This window comes from Notolepis coatsorum (assembly GCF_963971535.1).
Source record: "Notolepis coatsorum genome assembly, contig: SCAFFOLD_462, whole genome shotgun sequence".
Lineage (NCBI taxonomy): Eukaryota > Metazoa > Chordata > Actinopteri > Aulopiformes > Paralepididae > Notolepis > Notolepis coatsorum.
The window spans coordinates 122,525-146,001 of NW_028169182.1; the positions used below are offsets into that span (position 1 = coordinate 122,525).

The following is a 23,477-nucleotide window of genomic DNA, read 5'->3' on the forward strand; positions in this document are numbered from 1 at the left end:
TGTTCGCATCTTGGCCGCCCAGGCGACCTCCGCGCCTGCATCTCGTGTGCGGATGGTCCGGCCGACCTCGGTGTCCGAGTCCTGGTTGATCCGGTTGTATCCAGCGTCTCCCCGTCCCTCCCCTGGGGGCTGTCCGTTTCACCTCCCAAACCAGCTTGTATCCCTTGCTGCGTCGTATTCATTGTGTTAACTTCCATGTTAGCTTGCAGCTCCTTCTCCAGCCAGACCTCGCTGCGGTCCAACACCACGTTAGCTTGTATCCCTTGCTGCGTCGTATTCATCGTGTTAATTTCCATGTTAGCTTGCAGCTCCTTCTCCAGCCAGGCCCTGCAGCGGTCCAACACCACGTTAGCTTGTATCCCTTGCTGCGTCGCATTCATCGTGTTAACTTCCATGTTAGCTTGCAGCTCCTTCTCCAGCCAGACCTTGCAGCGGTCCAACGGCACGTTAGCTTGTATCCCTTGCTGCGTCGTATTCACTGTGTTAACTTCCATGTTAGCTTGCAGCTCCTCCAGCCAGGCCTCGCTGTGGTCCAACACCACGTTAGCTTGTATCCCTTGCTGCGTCGTATTCATCGTGTTAACTTCCATGTTAGCTTGCAGCTCCTCCAGCCAGGCCTGCGTGCTAGCTTGGATTGCCCGGATAGCCCGTGTGTTAGCTTGGATAGCTTGGTTAGCTAACTCAATAGCCCGTGTGCTAGCCCGCATGTCCTGGGCGATCTGCATTTTAACTTGGATGTCAGTCTGTATGCTAGCTGCCCACTGCGTCATGCTAGTCTGAATCATTCACTTTTTATTTCGCTTTGAATTGTTTTACTTCCTTTTCTTGATATTCACCGACCGGGAGCTCTTTCATGTGGCTGCTCACCAGAACGTCGCAAACCGGAAGTCCTTATTTTGTTCTTACCTGGGCTTCAGCAATGTTTTCTATTTTTGCTTTTCTCTTAGGCAAGACCAAATTCTAAGAGTGTTCGAGAGCACTCTTACCGAGATGAGAAACTCATACCCAGATAAAACATTTATTTAAAAGCCTACCATTGGTCAATTGCTCTCAAATCCGACTTTAAAATCCCAGTGTGTTGAGATAACAGACGGTTAAGCAAAAATATAAGAAAAATAATGAGAGTATTGGTGAATGAGGCCCAATGTGCCCAGAGATGGTGTAGTGGTTAGGACCCTGCCTCTGGAACCACATGTACCCCTGTTAGCCTGCGATCCAATCCTGCCAGAGCCTTCTTTCCTGTATCTGCCCTATTCTGCATCCCTCTCCACCATCTTACTGTCTACGTACATAAAGAAAACATACTCTCTTAATAATAATAAATAATGGTTTTAATAAAGAAAAAGACACTGACGGAACCAACAAGCAGGTTAGCGCCTTGCATGTTAACCTCAGCCTTCTGTGTGTGTGTGTGTGTGTGTGATTGAATACTTTATTGACACAACAGTAGGACAACATTTTAACTAACAGTGTCATAACGCTGGTCAAATGGATAAAACGCAATAAAGCCGTGGCTTGTTTCCATTGTGGCCATTTACATGGAACATAAAAAGGCACAAAAACACGAATGGACATGTACACAGACAGGACACCCTAAAAGTAAGTATAAAAAGAGATAAAAACTAGTGCTGTCAGGCGATTAAAAAAATTTATCTAATTAATTACAGGATTTGTAATTAATTAATTAATCTAATTAATCGCATTTTAATCGCATAACCATTTTAGGCCTGTTATTCTATATTCTATAATCCTATTTCAAATTGCATGTGTCCGGATGGCAGAATTCAGTACTGTATCATCTTCCATTTATTCATTTGCTTAGATTTTTCAGGTCTGGTCAATTTGAGCATGATGTTATTCACAGTCAAAGATTAAAAAAAATTAATTGATATTCTCATTTGGTTCATTACAATTTACTCAAGCTTCGTAACAGACACAGTATTTCTGACACTGGGAATACATTCCCTGAGATCCATAGATGTCCCTAGAATCAGATACCAAGAACATGCAAATGGACCATATTAAAAAAAAGTCTGTAAATGTGTATTCTACGTTCTTATGGAATGAATGAGATAAAAAATATATATATATTAAAAAAAGAACAAAAAAAAATGATTAGCTTTTTTCTGTATGAGCCCCTGGGAGTGTGCTTCATACTGTAATAAATAAAAGAAAATAAGTAAAAAGTATGCAGAATAAAGTAGTGTTCAGTCAATATACATATACAATACAGAGTCAAATTAGTAACGGTGAGGTACAACGCAGAAATGGAATGTGGTACAAAACTTAGGGTAAGGTGCAATGAGGTATGAATGAGTGCAAATCTCTTTGAATGTGAGACATAAGTTGTTTTGTTTAGTTTAGTTTATTCGGATCCCCATTAGCCATTGCCACAGGCATAGGCTACTATTACTGGGGTCCATACAAATCAATACAATACTCAATACAATACAATAAAACAATACAATACACCTCAATAACGCATACAAATATTATATAATAAAATATCTTAAAGTTCACCAATCACACATACCCATCTTCTCATGTTTCAAGGCATATATGTTCACTTAAAGTACAACAATACATCTCAATACAACATACAAATATATTAAAATTAGGGATGTCCGATATTATCGGCCTACCGATATTGGCATAAAAATGTGATATCGGAAAATATCGGTATCGGTTTTCAAATATATATATATATTTTTTTACATTTATTTAACCTTTATTTACCAGGCAAGCAAGTAAGAACAGATTATTATTTTATTTATTGTCAAAGTATGCATAATGTTGTGTTAATTACACGACAAGAGATATGTAATGTTAATTAACTGAAATTATTCAGTTTTTTGGGGGGGGAAACTCTGCATATATTGGTATCGGTTGGTATCGGTTGATATCGGTATCGGAAATTAAGAGTTGGACAATATCGGTATATCGGTATTGGTAAAAAAGCCAATATCGAGCATCCCTAATTAAAATCTAAGTTCACCAATCACACATACCCATCTTCTCAATCACCCACTATGTTTACTTAACTGACGGTACGATTCTTTCTTATATGATTTGTGTTTTTTAAATGTCTGTTTTTCTTCAACCCTAGTTAATGCAGGTGGTAAGGTATTCCATGCAGTCATGGCTCTATACATCACAGTCCTTTTCATTGCATTTGTTCTTGGCATCTTTACAGTACATCTTTCCATTGACACATAGTTGTAAAGCTCTTTAGAAGAAAGTGCTATAAAAGTGCAGTCCATTCATGTCTTTGTGTCTTAACAGAGTTCAGCCCAGACAGCAGTGAAGGCCAGTGATAAGATCTTCTCTGAGATGATCCGCTCCATACAGACGAGGCGCAAGGAGGTGAAGGCCCTGATCGGAGCCCAGGAGAAGACTGCAGTCAGTCAGGCTGAAGGGGTCCTGAAGCAACTGGAACAGGAGATAGAGGAGCTGAGGAGGAGAGGGGTGGAGCTGGAGCAGCTGGAGCACGCTGACGACCACATCCATTTCATTCAGGTTCACTAGATGTTAATATATTCTATTCCTTTTATATTTAAACCATATAGATCTACTTTAAAATGTCTGTTTCTGCCCATGTACTATTTGCAGTAGTAAAGTCAATAAATGTACGGTGAATCACTAGTATCCCTGTGGTTTTACCAAAGAAATACTATGTATATAGTTATTTCTATAGTGATTCACTATAGAACAGCCATTTGTACATCTGGAAAAAAAATAAATACTAGTTTTACTGTAGGTGATTTTCGTATGATTCTGACTCTTTGTTTAATATAATTTATCTCTATCCAGGGTTTCCAGTCCTTCTCCAGTCCCAGCGTATCTCCAGACTTACCCAGTATCGCGGTCCATCCTCTACGTGACTTCAGGAATGTGAGTGATGCTGTTTCTGAGCTGAGAGACGAACTGACGGACATCCTGAAGGATACGTGGCCGAAGATATCAGGAGAAGGTGAGATGAATATATATATAGACTGTTGTAAAACATGAAGATATCAGTTGTTACCAAGTAAACAAATCATGGAACGTTACTCTAGAGAGGCCTTTAACCTAGAACTGGGGAGCTTGGACTGGTCAGATGAACTCAGTGGTACACAGGTTGAAGAAACATGGCTTGGATTCAAAACCAAATTCACAGCAATACTCAACAACATGGCACCGATAAGAACCACCAGGGTTAAAAATCGCGCTGAGGCATGGATTTAAATACTGGCCGCTATGAAAACCAGAGACAAAAAATGCTCTGAACTTCATAAAAGTCAGACAAAGCTTTCCAAAAGCTCAAACAGTGAACTCCAAGCCCACGTGGTTGAACAAAAAATCCAAAGAAACAGACTAAGAAGTGACGTAAACACCATGATCAGAACCGCAAAAAGAAATTTCATCAACGACAAAACTGAGAAACAAAAACAAACCCTGCGAACTTTGGAAATTACTCAATAATCAACTAGGCTGCAGTAAAAAACTTAAAACCAGATTCTCAAACATAAACATAAAGACGGACATCACGCTCATCACAGACAAGCTGGATGTAGCCAATTACTTAAACATCTTCTTCACAAACATAGCCACAACACTGGTAAACAAACTACCCTCCCACTCAGGGCTGTTACGTGCCCCCGTGGGGAGACGCAACACTAGGCCACAGACAGGATAGGTGAGGGTGCAGTGACACAAAACACCAGAGACGGATTGTAAAATAACAATATTTATTTTACACAAATGAGGATCAGCAACACAGAGCAAAGAGGACCTACCAGTGAGCACCAAATAATATCAAAAGGAAACAAAAGCCCACCCCTCCCTTTACAGGCGCGGACGCCCCAAAGTACAGGTGGTGGTGCTCACTCTAAAGCTGGTGTTTTTAACAGTAGTTCTCCTACGTGATGCAGATGTAGACCCCAGGGTATCTTCCTGCCCTCAATGTCCCTGTGTGCAAAACAAAAGATTAATAACAAAGCAAAACAATCACCATAGGCTGGGTGACGAGGAAATACACAAGTTAGGAACAAAACAGAAATGTACAAATAACTAAACTAATGCCAACCAGGCCACAGCTCTATACAACACACAAACAGCACAAAACTATACCAAAATCCTAAACTAACTAATAGCACAAAGTGCCAGAGCCTTCACCAGCTCTATTACCAGACCACACAAAGATGAGCTCCCACACAGACACAGACCAAGTATAATTACCACAACCACAGACCAAACGAACCAGGGAGCCAACTAACACTGAAACACAAAGGGTATTATGAAGGGAGAGTGGATGTTGATTGCAGAACGAGTCTCAGCTGCCGCTGCACCGGGGTGAGTTGCTGATTGACCAGCTGCTGCTGCAACTGGGAACCTGGGGATATGTAGACACAAGAGGGAGACAAGACAACAACAAACAAAACATGCCTATATACACAACAGATTACATACATTACTCCCATATATATACACATAAGGACACCGTCCGTAACAAGGGCATTATGGGGTAGAACACATGGTAGCATACTACAAAAACCTAGGGGTCCACAAAGACGACTTCAAACTTGAAATGGTAACAACCGATGAGGTACTCAAAAAATTGAGCGCCCTCCAACCTAACAAGGCCACTGGCCATGACAACATCCCCTCCAAATTCCTCAGACGCAGCAGCCGCCATCACCCCAGTCATCACACACATAATAAACCTCTCTATAAAACAGGGGCACGTCCCCAAGGACTTCAAAATTGCGAGAGTGACCCCTCTGCACAAAAAGGGCAGCAAATTAGACCCAGGCAACTACCGCCCTGTTTCTATTCTTACCTCCATCTCGAAAGTCATGGAGAAAATAGTCTACGAACAGGTCGAAAAGTACCTGGCGGAAAAAAATCTAATCTACGAATTCCAATCTGGCTTCAGAACGTCCCACTCCACTGACACATGCCTCCTCTATTTGAACGACCACATCAAACAAGAGGTGGACGCGGGCAAATACTGCGGCATGGTCATGCTGGACCTACAAAAGGCCTTCGACACTGTCAATCACTCCATTCTAATGGACAAGCTAAAAGCAATTGGTTTTGATTAGGGATGTCCCGATCCGATCACGTGATCGGAATCGGCGTCGATCACGTGCTTTTCAGAGTATCGGGGATCGGGAAAAAATAATAATAAAAATCGGCAGTCAAAAAAAGAAAATTTTTATTCAACAAACATGACCATGTCCACGTCTTAAACTCATACGGAGGCCTTAGTTTTGGTTTTAAATTACATATAATATATCATCATTAATGTATTTATTGTCACACAGAGCAGAATAATTTTCCACAACAAACACATTCCCCTTTAATTTTCACCGTTGCAACAAACACCCCTTTAATTTAGACGCTACACGCTACACGCGGCTCGACCACAACAACAACAACACGTCGCTCCCGAAACACGGTTAATATCCACTGACTTGAGCAGCTAGACTTAATGTCAGAGGTTTGGAACTAAGCATTTAAAAATAGAAAGTCAAGCCAGTTGCAATGTTTGCAAGGAGGACAGCCGGCTGGAGGCGAAGTTTTCAGACTAACTTTTGGAGGATAACGTTACGTGACTGAGGATGATCGTCGGCGTTTCAGACCAGAATGGACCATTACGTAAGTCGAACACTGAATGTATACTAATGTGCAAACATATATTGAAACTTTTAATATTTCTCATATGAAGCAGAAGCACATTTCTCAGGGTGAATGTAATAACAAACGCCTCTGCGCTCGCGCCCCGGATATAGGCAACAGATGGGCTTGTCTCGCTCCACCAGTTTCTGACAAATGCGTCAAAATTGATTACTAATGTGAAAGATCGGATCGGAAATGATCGGATCGATAGATATTTAAAATCACATGCTCGGGATCGGATCGGAAGCAAAAAAAGGCGATCGGGACATCCCTAGTTTTGATAGCTTATCAGTGAGCTGGATGCAATCCTACCTGGAGGGGAGAGAACAGATGGTAGAGGTAAACGGTACTCTATCCCCCCCCCTCACAGTGAGCTGTGGTGTTCCACAAGGAAGCATACTAGGACCGCTACTCTTCCTAATTTATGCAAATGACATGTCGTCAGCCTGTGACTGCAACTTGTTCCTGTTTGCGGACAACTCAGCCCTGCTGGTCTCTGACAAGAACAAATTGCAGGTTGAAAAAACCCTCAGCACGGAACTAGGCAAAATCTGCATATGGCTCGCTGACTATCATTACACATGGGCAAAACAGAGTCCATTCTCTTCGGTTCAAATAACAAACTCAGCAAGACCGACGGATTCTCAGTTACAGTGGGTGACAATATTGTCACAAGGAAAGACGAAATTACCTACCTGGGTTCCATCCTAGAGGCAAATCTTTCCTGTGACAAAATGGCATCCAATGTAATAAAAAAAGTCAACCAACGAACTAGATTCTTGTACCGGATCTCCTCTCTGGTAAACAAGAATACCCTGAAGACTCTGGCAGGAGCACTCATTCAAGGGTACTATGACTATGCGTGCACCTCATGGTACCAAAGCACCTCAAAGGCGCTTAAAACAAAATTACAAACATCACAAAACAAACTGGTCAGACTACTACTTGACCTGAACCCCAGAACCCACCTCACCCCTGCCCACTTTGACAACCTAGGATGGCTTAGAGTAGACAACAGAGTACAGCAACTTGCAATGGGCCTGGTCTACAAGATACACTATACGACCGGGGTGCCCATGTACATGTCAAAATACTTCCCAAAGGTCAGTGAATACCACAACCACTACACCAGAGGAAGCTCAACAAATCATGTTAAACCCAGATTCGGCTCAAACAAGGGACTAAACACGTTTCGCAATTATGCCACAACAATGTGGAACGCCCTACCCAAAGCTGTAAAGGAATGTGAATCCCTGCCCACATTCAAAACCGCTCTTAAAGAGCACCTACGGGAGGCTGCAATTCGAAACTGGCCACCGTAAATGCCCAAAACCCCCACCACCTCCTAATAGACAGTCTCCTCCCCACCGCATGTATATATTCCCTCCCCGCCGTATGTATATTTCCCTCCCACCCACCCCCTCCTAATGTACAGTCCCCTCCCCATCATATGTATATACTCTGTCAGGATCTAGGGGTAACAGTACTGTATATTTGAATACCGCTTATGTCACAAATGTATCAGTACTAAATACCTATATGTCCCTATGCCATAAATGTCATGTATGTTGTGTATGTCATAAATGTCTATATGAATTGAAAATGGGGGACCCTGATGGAAACAAGACAAACGTCTTTCTCAGGTCTGCATCCCCTTAACAATTGTATGTATTGAGCCGTACTGTATTGTACCCATTCTGCAATCTGTTAAATAAAGTTTTCATTCATTCATTCATTCAGCGATTTAATCTTTTCAGTGATTAAATTAAAAAAGCAAAACTCTTATAGATTCATTACATACAAAGTGAAATATTTCAAGCCTTTATTTGTTTTAATTTTGATGAGTATGGCTTACAATCACAAAGCGGGCGCTGACATGGAACCCACAGCGCAGGAGGAAGAGAGGCAGACCGAAAGCCACCTGGAGAAGAACCACAGAACAGGAGATGAAGAAAGAAGGGCTGTCCTGGCAACATCTGGAGCGGAGGGCACAAGCCAGGGATTTAAAGACCTACGTAAAAGTAAGTAATGGCTTACAGCTCATGAAAACCCCAAATTCAGTATCTCAAATGTTTATATTACATAAGACCAATCAAAAAATATATATATTTAATATAGAAATGTCAGCCTACTGAAAAGTATGTTCACTCTACTAGTACTTAGTTGGGGCTCCTTTTGCACATATTACTGCATCAATGCGGCGAAATAAATGGACTTTTCCACGATATTCTAATTTATTGAGCTGCACCTGTATAGACTTGTAAAACATGACTCAATGCTGGCTACACTCCAGCAGGTACTATGATAACATATATATATATAAACAATATTTCATTAAGATGGTATCTATTTCTGCTCATTTCTTTTGTTTACTTTAGATGATCATGAAAGTATGTTTTAGGAAAGCAGTGAAGCAGTGAAATGGAATTTATTTTCATTTTTAATCAATAGAAATTGTAATCGATCACTCAATCCAATCAAATAGCAACAGATAACAGACCGAAATAGTGAGAGATAGATGCATACAAAGACAAATAAATAAAGACAAGTGACATCACAATAGAAACCCAGAATGAGCCTCCCTGTGAACCCACTCGTCAGGACCTCTGGAACAGCTCAAGGAGCAAATCAGAAATAAGTGATGAGTTCTATTGTTTCATCCATGTTGATAATAACATGCTATGACTGATATTTTGTGTCTCTAGTTTCTCCAGTGGCTGTTCTACTTCAACCAAAGCCCGGGACGAGAGAGTACTTTTTCCAATGTGAGTTCAACAATGACATCTTTCTATCACTTGTGTGTCGGCTGACGGACAGACTCTGACATAATAGGGAGGTGTAGTGGTTACGTCATTGCTGTTTCCGGCCGGTCCACCATCTTGAAAACACAATGTATTTGCCCATTTCTAAATTGTCTCGTTTAAACCAAGTAAAGCATGAACATTTGCATGGTGTACCTTTCTGTGCGTATTCATCCACAATCTATAGCTCTACATGAAGATATTCGCAATTAATGGTAAAAAGAAATCGTCGAATAAAATTTTAACCAAAAATGCTTAAACGATAATGTTAGTGATAGAAGGGAACACATCTTGTGCAAGAATGGAAAGCTTTTAAATGTTCATGCGGCAGAATTGTTACAATAGCCGATGATCCATTTTCCCAATGATGAATCCCTATACGGGTGGACCTCGCGGGCGGTCCAGAGTGACGTCAGACTGCACCTCCCTTTTTTGAGCAGCAGGGACAATGACGCCTCTGATAGCGTGGGTGGCATTTGGCCCTTTAGAAGGGAGTCGTTATATACACTCAGTAGGAAAGGGGCAACCAACACGGAGTAAGTTTTATAAAATTCTGTAGTATAGTCAAGTCAAGTCAAGAGTTTTAATTGTCACGGCATACAAGTATACAATGAAATGCGGGTGGTCTTGGTATAGCCATCTGGCCCGGGTGATTTACCACTTTGTAAAGATTTGATTGCCTCAGTCACTTCAGAGATGGTTATAGGCGTGCCTAACTCTTCAGCTTCCGCTTTATTCGCTTGAGGGTACTTGAGAGACTTGAGGGGGTTTGGGCGATCCCAGTCCTGCTGGGAAGACTCCGACGTGTAAAGTTTGGAATAATAGTCAGAGAAAATTTCAGACATTTCCGTAGGGTCTGTTGTAGTGACACCTAATTGGGATTTTATCTTGGGAATCAGTCTAGAGGCACTCGCCACTCGTGCTTGGTATGCAAGTAATCTTCCTGCCTTGTCCCCCTGCTCGAAAAAACGTTGCTTGGTGTGCAGGAGTAGTCTCTCGATCTTACTAGTTGAAAGCAAATCATATTGTGATTGAAGCTGGAGTCGTTTTTTATATAGAGCAGGGGTGGGTTTAGACGAGTACTGGATGTCTAATAGTTTAATCTCATCTGATATACCCGTTAATTTGGATTGTTCCTGCTTCCCAAAATGAGAGGCAAAGGAGATAGCCTGTCCGCGGAGATATGCCTTAACCTGTTCCACCCCAGGTGAAAATCTGCATAAAATGTATACCTAGGTAAATGGAATATTGCTCCACTTCTACAAGGGCTATTTGCATATTCTTGGTATCTAGGAACATCTATGGACCTCAATGAATGTATTCTCAGTGTCAGAAATATTGTGTCTATTACTAGGCTTGCTTAAATTGTGATGAAACAAAGGAAAATATGAATTATGATTTTTCTTTTCATCTTTGACAGTGAATAAAACCATGATAATAATGACCAGACTTAAAAAACTGCCACTGAGCTCATTCAGTACCCTCTTGAGATCATGTGTACAAAAGATCTAAGGAAATTAATAAAGGGAAGATGATAAAACTGAAGGTTCTGTATATACAGTACTGAATTCTCCCATCCGGACCAATGCAATTTGAAATATTATTATAGAATATAGAATATATGCTTATACATTACCTTATTATAGCCAATTCGCACATTTATATATATATATACATATAGTATCTTTCAAATGGCTGAGTTCAATTTGGATATAGTATCACCAAGCGTGCATAATAACAGATACTGATATTTACTGTAATCGACTGTACTTTTTTATTTCCACCACAGTGTAACCATTTTGAAACTAATTTCAGATCTAATTCTTCCTACATGGTAACAATAGTGAGGAGAAACTGACTGCGTTTCAATATTTGTCAAAAACGTTACCTTTTGTAGCTTATTATCGCGAATCATAAAAATTATTGATATGATTCATTCAGAACGCTGAACTTTGAACCACCATAGTATGTGACAGGAAGTGTAGATCGGATAAATTTCAACGCTGGCCGATAGCTATGAATCTCCTCTACAAAATGGCAGCAAAAAAACTACAATTCCCATGGTTCAACATTTCCATTTCCGGTTCCGGGTCAGATAGACGATTGCATATCGAAAACTTAAAACGATATAAGAACACTTTTAACCTATTGCTAAACTATTGCCAACCTAACGTTTTACATTCTACATGCATTTGTGACATAGTAGTGATGTTAATACTTGAAAACGGTTGATTTTAAAATCACAAATTATTTCCATCATTCATAAAAATATGCCTATATGATTATAATGTCAAAAGGGGTCAGTACCGACCCCGTGGGGGGGAACAAAGGCCTCCCAGAGTATGTCACTGCTAATTTCAGGTGTGTCGTTTATCTCAAAGAAGATTTTTATTTGTGTATGAATAAAATCCTTAAATTCAGGTTCAGATAATAAGTGGGAGTTGAATCTCCAAAATTTAGAGGGTTCTTTCCCAGCAACATCTATGCTATGTGTTTGTATGTTTTGCAGATGTGTTTGTCAACAACCTCGGTGTGGGGGGGATGTGGTGGGAATGAGGGAGGGGAAGGGGAAATTAAAGGGAAAAAAAGAAAAAAAATATGGAAAATGTACAATATCTACAACTGAAAATGTTCAATAATTTTTTTTCTTGTAATAAAGAAAAAAAAAGAAAGAAAATACTGCACCTACTCTCTACCTACTCTCTACCTACTCTCTACCTACTCTCTACCTACTCTCTACCTACTCAGTACCTACTCAGTACCTACTCTCTACCTACTCTCTACCTACTCTCTACCTACTCACTACCTACTCAGTACCTACTCAGTACCTACTCTCACTACCTACTCACCTTGGAACCCGTCTAGCACACTCAATCAATGGATGAATGATTCAATTAAGCAATCAATCAACTGATACATGACAGATATTCGCAATTAATGGTAAAAAGAAATCGTCGAATAAAATTTTAACCAAAAATAAAAATGGAGAGGCAGTTAAATCATTTTGTGTCCTGTAGGAGGTGAAGGAGGTTGAAGGAGGTAGAAGGAGGTGGAAGGAGGTGAAGTGGATCACAGTGATGTAGCAGGACAGTGGATCACAGTGATGCAGCAGGACAGTGGATCACAGTGATGCAGCAGGACAGTGGATCACAGTGATGCAGCAGGACAGTGGATCACAGTGATGTAGCAGGACAGTGGATCACAGTGATGCAGCAGGACAGTGGATCACAGTGATGTAGCACGACAGTGGATCACAGTGATGTAGCACGACAGTGGATCACAGTGATGTAGCAGGACAGTGGATCACAGTGATGTAGCAGGACAGTGGATCACAGTGATGTAGCAGGACAGTGGATCACAGTGATGCAGCAGGACAGTGGATCACAGTGATGTAGCAGGACAGTGGATCACAGTGATGTAGCAGGACAGTGGATCACAGTGATGCAGCAGGACAGTGGATCACAGTGATGTACCAGGACAGTGGATCACAGTGATGCAGCAGGACAGGTCTCTCTGTCTCTCTCTCTCTTTCTCTCTCTCTCTCCCACGGGCCGAATATTGCCCCGATCCTCGCGAGATTAAATCCACGGGTACCTCTCGGCGTGCCGAAGCTTTTCCTAAATCACTTCCATCATCGAAAACGAGGGGAAAAGGTCTGCTCGCGACCCTGAAAATTTTGCGTGATTTTAAAAACGCTGTATTAAGTGAGCCTATTATGGGCTCCACGCGAGCTTTCTACCGTGGGTACATCTGGGCGTCCCGCAACTTTCACCCATTCACATGTAGCCCCGAAAACGCTTAGAAAAGGAAAGTTGAAAGCGTGGAATAAACTCGCCGAAATGGTAAAGTGTCCCACGGGCGCGCCGTGATTCCGATCCGCGTGAAAATATTCCCGGCCATAGAGGAGACCGTGGGACACCTTTTTGGAACCGAATATGTGTCTCGAATTTGCTCCCACGCGGCGCGCAAAATCGCGCGCCCAGCCTAGTGAATGAGAAAAGCCTGCCCCTAGTGGAGCAGGACAGTCCCTACACAATTACAACAGTACAGGACACAAAATGATTTAACTCCTACTGCAAAAATGCTTAAACGATAATGTTAGTGATAGAAGCAAGAATGGAACGCTTTTCAATGTTCATGCGGCAGAATTGTTACAATAGCCGATGATCCATTTTCCCAGTGATGAATCCCTGTACGGGTGGACCTCGCGGGCGCTCCAGAGTGACGTCAGACTGCACCTCCCTGTAGAGGTTGTGTGTTTAACTTGCTCTGATTTGATGTCATGTATTTTTCTCCCAGACGCCCGTCCCCTCTCACTGGACCCAAACACAATGAAGAACTGGCTGTCCCTGTCAGTGGAGAACAGGAAGGTGACTGGTACAAGAAACAACCACCACTACGCTGACCATCCTGAGAGATTCACTGAGTGGCCTCAGGTGTTGTGCAGAGAGGGTCAGTCTGCACGCTGTTACTGGGAAGTAGAGTGGAGCGGCTCCTGTGTAAATACAGCAGTCTGTTACAGAGACATGAGAAGAGAAGGTGCTGTTGATGAGTCATGCTTTGGATGGAATAACAAGTCCTGGTGTTTGAGCTACAGGTCCATCAATGGAGGAGGCTACATGTTCACTCACAATGATGTTCACACTACAGTCTCAGGCCCTCGGTCCTCCAGGATAGGAGTGTACCTGGATCACAAGGCAGGTACTCTGTCCTTCTACAGTGTCTCTGACACCATGACCCTCCTCCATACAGTTCACACCAGGTTCAGACGCGCCCTCTATCCAGGGATAGGTGTTGGCTGTGGTGGAGAAACAGCAGAATTAATGAAGATATGGTAGAGCCTGAGATCAGCGTATCTATTTTTAAATATAATTGATACCAATTAGAGATGTTTTCGGCCTACCGATATTATTGGCCCATATTGGCATTAAAATGTAATATCGGAAATATATATATATCTTTTTTTTTTTTTTTTTTATGTAACCTTTATTTACCCAGGCAACCAAGTAAGAACAAATGATGATTATACAAAAGCAGCCTGACCAAAAACCTATATCCTTTAGAGGGGGGGGGGGGGGGGGGCTGCAACAAAAAACAAGGTTATGTGTACTGTACATGCATACTGTACAAGTAAATTAAATACAAAATGACAGTAGCAATAGTATACAAGGAGAATTGCAATAAATAAGGGAGAGAGAAGGAAAGAGAGAGAGGGAAAAAGGGGAGAGCGAGAACCAGAGGGAGAGAGAGAAGAAAAGGGGAGGTGCACAGATAATGTTTACATTTAGAAAGCCTTGTTGATGCATCCAGTGAAATTAACCCACCAATGCATACTTTTATTGTCAAAATGCATAATGTTGTGTTAATTCCACGACAAGAGGAATGCAATGTTAGTTACCTGAAATTAATTTGTATGTGCTCATTTCATCATTCATGTCTTTTCTATTCTAATAAAATCGAATCAAACTATAAACAAGGTGGCCTGTTGGAATGTTAGATCCTAATGTGAAAAACTGTGATTTTATATGTCTGCTCATTTTACTCTTGCTATTATTTTACTTATTTTTACTTTTGTCTTTACGCCCCACTATCCGCTGGGTCCATACTATAACCTGTATCATGTTTTGTAACAGATTACAGAAATTCAAGAAGCCTACGTGAGGTTCTGATATGATTTGATTAATATATCTGCATTTATCCCACTTTATGCTTTGCTCTTGCTGCTTGTTTTACACTGATTTTATGTCTTATTTCTTACTGATGTAAAGCACGTTTAACTGCAATCCCCTGCATGAAAGGTGCTATACAAATAAAGTTATTATTATTCAGTTTCAGTTTATTTAAAAAGGACAGTACACATTAATAAACATTTCTGTAAATGTGTCAGTTTTAGCCAAAAACATATTATTACTAAATAGACAACTATCGTCCTGTCTCTCTTCTCTCCTTTCTTTCTAAAACACTTGAACGTGCTGTATCCAACCAACTTAGTGATTATCTCTTACAGAATGACCTCCTAGATCCTTATCAGTCAGGCTTCAGGACTGGTCACTCCACAGAGACGGCCCTCATTGCGGTCACAGATGCTCTTCACTTAGCAAAAGTGAAAGGCCTCTCCTTTGTCCTGATTCTCCTGGACCTGTCGGCAGCCTTCCACACAGCCAACCATCAGATCCTCCTCGTGTCCCTCACAGGAATGGGAGTGGCTGGCTCTGACATCCTACCTCGACGACCGCTCCTACCAAGTGTCACGGAGAGGGACCCTGTCGGCCCCCCGCCCCCTTCGGACAGGTGTCCCCCAGGGCTCGGTCCTTGGACCCTGTTCCCTCTACACAAAATCTCAGGGTAACATTATTACGTCTCAAGCCTTCTCCCATCGAACAAGCGAGAGTAGACTATTGCAGCCGGGGGGGAGTCAGAAAGTCGAACACTTCATAGTTGACAACAAGCCTTATAGCCTGCTCGCCTAGTCTCGCATGGCAGATATCGCGTTCATGTTCCCACACACACACACACACACACACCTGTCCAGCTCATTACAATCAAGGGGCATGTCACCCCCCCCCCCCCCCCCACACACACATACACACACACGTGCAGATTCCTCATGAGCAACGTCAGAAGGATCTGCCCCTTCCTGACAAAAGAAGCTGCTCATCTCCTTGTCCAATCAACAGTCATGTCTCGCCTTGACCACTGCAATGCACTGCTTGCTGGTCTACTGATCACCACCACCAAGCCTCTTCAACTCATCCAGACTCATCCTTCTGATCTCCAACCTACCAAAGTCAGCCCATGTCACCCCACTTCTTAGGGACCTGCACTGGCTCCCCATCGCCGCACGAATCCGCTTCAAGGCCCTCGACTTGGCATATTGTGCAGCGAAGGGAACGGCTCCCGCCTACCTCCGGTCAATGGTCTCTAACTACACACCCTCAAGACCCCTCCGCTCTGCATCTTCTAACTACACACCCTCAAGACCCCTCCGCTCTACTTCTTCTGGCCGCCTCAGAGCCACTCCTATCGGAGTTCCGGGAGGTCGTCAAAATGAAGCCGCATATTCTCAGTCCTCGCTCCACAATGGTGGAACGAACTTCCCACCACAGTTAGGACAGCCGAAACCCGATCAGTCTTTCGCCGTCGACTAAAGACACACTTCTTCAATCAATATCTGAAATGAAAAAGAAATATTAAAAAAATAACCTTCTTAACTGTCCTATCATGCACTCTTCCTACTATACTAACATGTCTCTACTGCTCTGCACTCACCACTGCAGCACCCAGGTTTCAGCACTGTTTGATGAACATTGTTACTCAGCTGTAAGAGTTGTACCCTTCCTGCTGACCTGTTGTACAGACCGCGTAAGTCGCTTTGGATACATAAGTCAGCTAAATGACTAAATGTAAATAATCGTCCTTGCCTATATCACTACCTACTATGGTAGTATGTCTTTACTACGATGCACTGACTCAAGACTAGCACTCAAGCTTAGCACTGTTTGACAAGCAGTGCTACTTCGTTGAAGGAGTTGCACCCTTCCTGCTGACCTGTTGTACAGAACTTTTAATGAGAATGACTAAATGTCATTGGTGGAAGAAGTACACAGTTCCTTTACTTAAGTAAAAGTAAAAGTACTCAGATAAATGAGTAATCTGGTCGAAGTAAAAGTCCTCCATAAAAATTCTACTTGAGTAAAAGTAGAGAATTTTTTGCTATTGATATGATATGATATTTGCATTTATAATGCCCCCCCCAGCCAATATTTACATCGGTTCGGCGCGCAGCCCGGGGAAAAATAATACGAATAAATGGTCAGGACAAAAAAAACGGAACCAGGCAGACGGACGGACAGAGAACATGAGAACACCTCAGACACACAACACAACAGCAAAGTAACTCAGTGATCATCCGGAGAGAAAAGGTGGGTTTTAAGCGAGACCTTGAATGTCTGTACGGTGGTGGCAGACTCGATGTTGAGAGGGAGCTTATTCCACAGTGTCGGCGTCATCACTGCAAAGGCCCGGAAACTATATCGGCATTAAAATGTGATATCGGAAAATATCGGTATCTGTTAAAACATTTAAAATAAACAATAATTTTTTTTTTTTTTACATTTCTATAACTTTTATTTACCCAGGCAAGCAAGTACGAACAAATTCTGATTTTATTTATTGTCAAAAGTATGCATAATGTTGTGTTAATTCCACGACAAGAGATATGTAATGTTAATTACCTGAAATTATTCTGTTTTTTGGGGGGGGGGAAACCCTGCATATATCGGTATCGGTTGATATCGGTATCGGAAATTAAGAGTTGGACAATATCGGTATATCGTTATCAGTAAAAAAGCCAATATCGAGCATCCCTACTGGAAACCCTTTGTCACCAGTTTGGCCCGTGGGACCCTCAGCCACAGTTGCTCATTTGATCTGAGGGACCTGGAGCTGACGGGTTGGACCAAGAGTGCCTCAATGTAGGCCGGAGCGAGACCATTGAGGGCTTTGTAGGTGAGGAGTAGCATTTTAAAGTTGATTCTCTTCCTCACTGGGAGCCAGTGGAGAGAGACAAGGACTGGGGAGATGTGGTCCCTATTGAATGTACTTAAGTATCTAAAGTAAAAGCACACATTCTACATTTGTGACGTTTGTGTATCCATTGACCTCTATAGGTTGTGTTAAAGTGGTGTGTGGTCCAGTTATGCTGCTCTGATTAAAGGTTATGTTAAAGTGGTGTGTGGTCCAGGTATGCTGCTCTGATTAAAGGTTATATTAAAGTGGTATGTGGTCCAGTTATGCTGCTCTGATTAAAGGTGATGTTAAAGTGGTGTGTGGTCCAGTTATGCTGCTCTGATTAAAGGTGATGTTAAAGTGGTATGTGGTGCAGTTATGCTGCTCTGATTAAAGGTTGTGTTAAAGTGGTATGTGGTCCAGTTATGCTGCTCTGATTAAAGGTTGTGTTAAAGTGGTATGTGGTCCAGTTATGCTGCTCTGATTAAAGGCTGTGTTAAAGTGGTATGTGGTCCAGTTATGCTGCTCTGATTAAAGGTGATGTTAAAGTGGTGTGTGGTCCAGTTATGCTGCTCTGATTAAAGGTGATGTTAAAGTGGTATGTGGTCCAGTTATGCTGCTCTGATTAAAGGTTATGTTAAAGTGGTATGTGGTCCAGTTATGCTGCTCTGATTAAAGGTTGTGTTAAAGTGGTGTGTGGTCCAGTTATGCTGCTCTGATTAAAGGTTATATTAAAGTGGTATGTGGTCCAGTTATGCTGCTCTGATTAAAGGTGACGTTAAAGTGGTACGTGGTCCAGTTATGCTGTTCTGATTACAGGTTGTGTTAAAGTGGTATGTGGTCCAGTTATGCTGCTCTGATTAAACGTTATATTAAAGTGGTATGTGGTCCAGTTATGCTGCTCTGATTAAAGGTTGTGTTAAAGTGGTATGTGGTCCAGTTATGCTGCTCTGATTAAAGGTTATGTTAAAGTGGTATGTGGTCCAGTTATGCTGCTCTGATTACAGGTTGTGTTAAAGTGGTATGTGGTCCAGTTATGCTGCTCTGATTAAACGTTATATTAAAGTGGTATGTGGTCCAGTTATGCTGCTCTGATTAAAGGTTATATTAAAGTGGTATGTGGTGCAGTTATGCTGCTCTGATTAAACGTTATATTAAAGTGGTATGTGGTCCAGTTATGCTGCGCTGATTAAAGTTTATGTTAAAGTGGTATGTGGTCCACTTATGCTGCTCTGATTAAACGTTGTGTTAAAGTGGTATGTGGTCCAGTTATGCTGCTCTGATTAAAGGTTATGTTAAAGTGGTATGTGGTCCAGTTATGGTGCTCTGATTAAAGGCTGTGTTAAAGTGGTATGTGGTCCAGTTATGCTGCTCTGATTAAAGGTTATATTAATGTGGTATGTGGTCCAGTTATGCTGCTCTGATTAAAGGTTATGTTAAAGTGGTATGTGGTCCAGTTATGCTGCTCTGATTAAAGGTCATGTTAAAGTGGTATGTGGTCCAGTTATGCTGCTCTGATTAAACGTGATGTTTAAGTGGTATGTGGTCCAGTTATGCTGCTCTGATTACAGGTTGTGTTAAAGTGGTATGTGGTCCAGTTATGCTGCTCTGATTAAACGTTATATTAAAGTGGTATGTGGTCCAGTTATGCTGCTCTGATTCAAGGTTATATTAAAGTGGTATGTGGTGCAGTTATGCTGCTCTGATTAAACGTTATATTAAAGTGGTATGTGGTCCAGTTATGCTGCGCTGATTAAAGGTTATGTTAAAGTGGTATGTGGTCCAGTTATGCTGCTCTGATTAAACGTTATATTAAAGTGGTATGTGGTCCAGTTATGCTGCTCTGATTAAACGTTGTGTTAAAGTGGTATGTGGTCCAGTTATGCTGCTCTGATTAAAGGTTATGTTAAAGTGGTATGTGGTCCAGTTATGCTGCTCTGATTAAAGGTGATGTTAAAGTGGTATGTGGTCCAGTTATGCTTCTCTGATTAAAGGTTATGTTAAAGTGGTATGTGGTCCAGTTATGCTGCTCTGATTACGTCCTCTTGAAGTTGACAGGCTTCACATGTGAAAGTATATAATCTTCATAATTTTTTTTAATGTTGTATAAATTGTGTTTTCTATGCAAAATCTTTTTCTTGAAAGTAACTAGTAACTGATGGGTTCAGATAAATGTAGTGGAGTAAAAAGTACAATATTTCCCTTGAAATGTAGTGGAGTAAAAGTATAAAGTTCCTAAAATGAAAATACTCATAAAGTCCAAGTAGCTTGACATTGTACTTTAAGGTTAACTGTCTGTATAATAATAATGCAGGACCTGCTCAGAGGTCTTTAATTGGCATGCAATTATCCTCAACACACACACACACACCGGAACACACACGCATGCATTGTCTCTGTAGGATCGCCGATGCGATTTGTCTCTGCGATTAACCCATCCCGTCGTCCTTCCCCCCCAAGGGCAGCCGGGAGCAGACAGGCGTCAACGTGAGCCGCGCCAGGGGACCAATCCAAGTGCTCCTGTCCGTCTTCGTCAAGGACGCCACAGCGTTAGCGATCTGTTGTTGTGCATGTTTTTCCATTGTGTTTATCTTATCGGGGGGGGGGGAACCCTTGCGAGCACGGGGAGAACATGCAAACTCCACACAGAAAGGCCTGGGAGATACCCCACCTGGGTACCTGGCATCATGGAAACCTGGTCCCCAAGCGGGAATCGAACCCTGGACCTTCTTGCTGTGAGGCGACAGTGTTAACCACTACAACACCGTGTAGTGTGGTAGTGAAAGGGTTAACCGTCTGTAGTGTGGTAGTGAAAGTGTTAACCGCCTGTAGTGTGGTAGTGAAAGGTTAACCGTCTGTAGTGTGGTAGTAAAAGGGTTAACAGTCTATCGTGTGGTAGTGAAAGGGTTAACCGTCTGTAGTGTGGTAGTGAAAGTGTTAACCGTCTGTAGTGTGGTAGTGATAGGTTAACCGTCTGTAGTGTTGTAGTAAAAGGGTTAACCGTCTGTAGTGTGGTAGTGAAAGGGTTAACCGTCTGTGTTGTGGTAGTGAAAGGGTTAACCTTCTGTAGTGTGGTAGTGGAAGGGTTAACCGTCTGTAGTGTGGCAGTGCAAGTGTTAACCGTCTGTAGTGTGGTAGTGAAAGGGTTAACCTTCTGTAGTGTGGTAGTGAAAGGTTAACCTTCTGTAGTGTGGTAGTGGAAGGGTTAACCTTCTGTAGTGTGGTAGTGAAAGGTTAATGTTCTGTAGTGTGGTAGTGAAAGGTTAACCGTCTGTAGTGTGGTAGTGAAAGGGTTAACCTTCTGTAGTGTGGTAGTGAAAGGTTAACCTTCTGTATTGTGGTAGTGAAAGTGTTAACCGTCTGTAGTGTGGTAGTGAAAGTGTTAACCGTCTGTAGTGTGGTAGTGAAAGTGTTAACCTAAAGGGGGACCCTGATGTAAACAAGATGAAAGTCTTTCTCTGGTCTGCATCCCCTTAACAAGTGTGTGTATTGAGCCGTACTGTATTGTACCCATTCTGCAATCTGCTAATACAATGTTCAATCAATCAATCAGTCGGAGGACATTCCATGGTGTTGGAGGCATCAAAGGAAAAAGCAGTGATATGATTACTGGCAAAGCGTCTTGCTCCACCTATTGGACTATGGACGCGCCTATTTGTATTTTGTATTGTATTTTTGTATTTATTTATTAACACAAAGAGTTAAACAAAAGTTAAAAATAGTACATAATAACCATATTGTGTAGGAGAAGTTTAGAAGCCTAGAGGCTTATGGAGAACTTCCCCTGTTTTGTAAAATCAATCATACAAAAATATACATATTATTTTAAAATACCAGTAATACATTAAAAAGATATGTGTCAATACAAACATACATACACACAGCACATACATGCATATATACTGTGTACATAATAATACATAACCACCCACCCACCTGCCTACAAACCTACCCACATAACCAAATGCATACCTACATGTATGACCTATTTATCTATCTACTACTTTTGGATATGACCATTTTTTTGTAGTTTGCTTTATAAATAAGCAGAGATGGAGATTTCCTCAGCATAGGATCGGCTGCATTCCACAGACTGGACCCTCTATACCTCACTGAGAACTGCCTAAGAGAATTACCACAATAAGGTATGTGCAGGTCCCTGGACTGACGTGTGACATATGAATGAACATCCGAATTAAAAGAAAAAAAGCTATTAAAACCCTTTGCGCCTATTGCGCACGTTGAAAGAACTTTTCACCTTACATCTACCGAGCCACGCCCACTTCTGTAGTATATAACCAGGTGAAGTGGCCATGTTCACCATTCCTCGCTCTTTCACGCGAAAGGACAGCTCATACGAGAGAGAGAGAGAGAGAGAGAGGAAGAGAGAGATGGAGGAAGAGAGAGAGAGGAGAGAGGAAGAGAGAGATAGAGGAAGAGAGATAGAGGAAGAGAGATTGAGAGAGACAGGAAGAGAGAGAGATAGAGGAAGAGAGAGATAGAGGAAGAGAGACAGAGATGAGAGATAGAGGAAGAGAGAGATGAGAGAGAGAGGAAGAGAGAGATAGAGGAAGAGATAGAGAGATTTCTTTGATTTTTTAAAGTACTTAATGTAGCAGGGTGGATTATCCTTGCTTCGTGGGAACTGTGGTGCAGTTTTTGGGGTCCGGAGCGTCAACTGGAGACTGGCAGTGGGAGTGTATGAGGCCCAGGATTTACAAACCCGGTCCGGTACTCTGGTCTTCCTCCCTCTCTCTGGGGCAGTCAGCAGTACTCCCCAACACACCCTCACCCTCCACAATTGTCTCCTTAGCCCTCCCACACCTAATGACTGGATGGTAAAGAAATAACTTGGTTCCCCCCGCAAGCAGTACCCTCCCTCAGTAACACCAGAAACCTTACAGTGGAAATGGAAGGTGGAATAGGAAGGGGTTAATGATATATATATTAGCCGCATCAAAGGGTTAGGATTAGGGTTAGGTTCAATAAAAGACACGCACACAGTGCTCCCGTTCTGGATGGATGTTATTATAACTCAGCCTAGTTACAACAATGCTACGTCTGGTGATTACTGCACCATGGGTATCAACACAATGATTACACTGGCATAAATCAATTATTGTACTACACCCAGGCACCAAGTGCTCTCACGGTACCCAGACTAAGTGCTGCCCACGTCTGGGCGGAACACAGTATTTACCTTCTCTAAGGAATTACACATACACTGTTCCCGGTTGGTAATAGGGGGAAGGAAGGGGGAGCATAGGGAATGAGAATAAAAGGGATTCACTGAACGGGAAATATTATGAAACACACACCTTATCACGCTCAAAGAAAAGGAATGAAATAAAAGAGTGAGCCCACAAAATACCGGTAAAGTCCTATCTTAATGCCGGCATATATTGTTCGGGGTACCCCTATGAAGTGGTAGTAGCAACGTTACTTTCGCCCGCGGGCTGCACCACACTGTGTATTGTATAAGGAATCGGGAGCATCAATGCTCATTTG

The 23,477-nt window shown here is 42.1% G+C and overlaps 1 protein-coding gene across 4 annotated transcripts in view; it reads left to right on the forward strand.

The window, feature by feature from the left end:
- Window positions 1–14,486, forward strand: part of LOC311248769 (tripartite motif-containing protein 16-like) — a 28,428-nt gene extending 13,942 nt beyond the window's left edge. For 3 of the 4 annotated variants that reach the window (XM_084339598.1, XM_084339597.1, XM_084339599.1), the window contains 5 exons: window positions 3,283–3,516; window positions 3,811–3,970; window positions 8,526–8,681; window positions 9,366–9,425; window positions 13,761–14,486. In XM_084339598.1, coding sequence (XP_084195724.1) covers window positions 3,283–3,516; window positions 3,811–3,970; window positions 8,526–8,681; window positions 9,366–9,425; window positions 13,761–14,299 — 1,149 coding nt within the window. In that variant the 3' untranslated portion in view covers window positions 14,300–14,486. The remainder of the gene's footprint in view (window positions 1–3,282; window positions 3,517–3,810; window positions 3,971–8,525; window positions 8,682–9,365; window positions 9,426–13,760) is intronic. The other variant, XM_084339600.1, reaches the window with a different exon arrangement.
- Window positions 14,487–23,477: the final 8,991 nt, after the last annotated feature.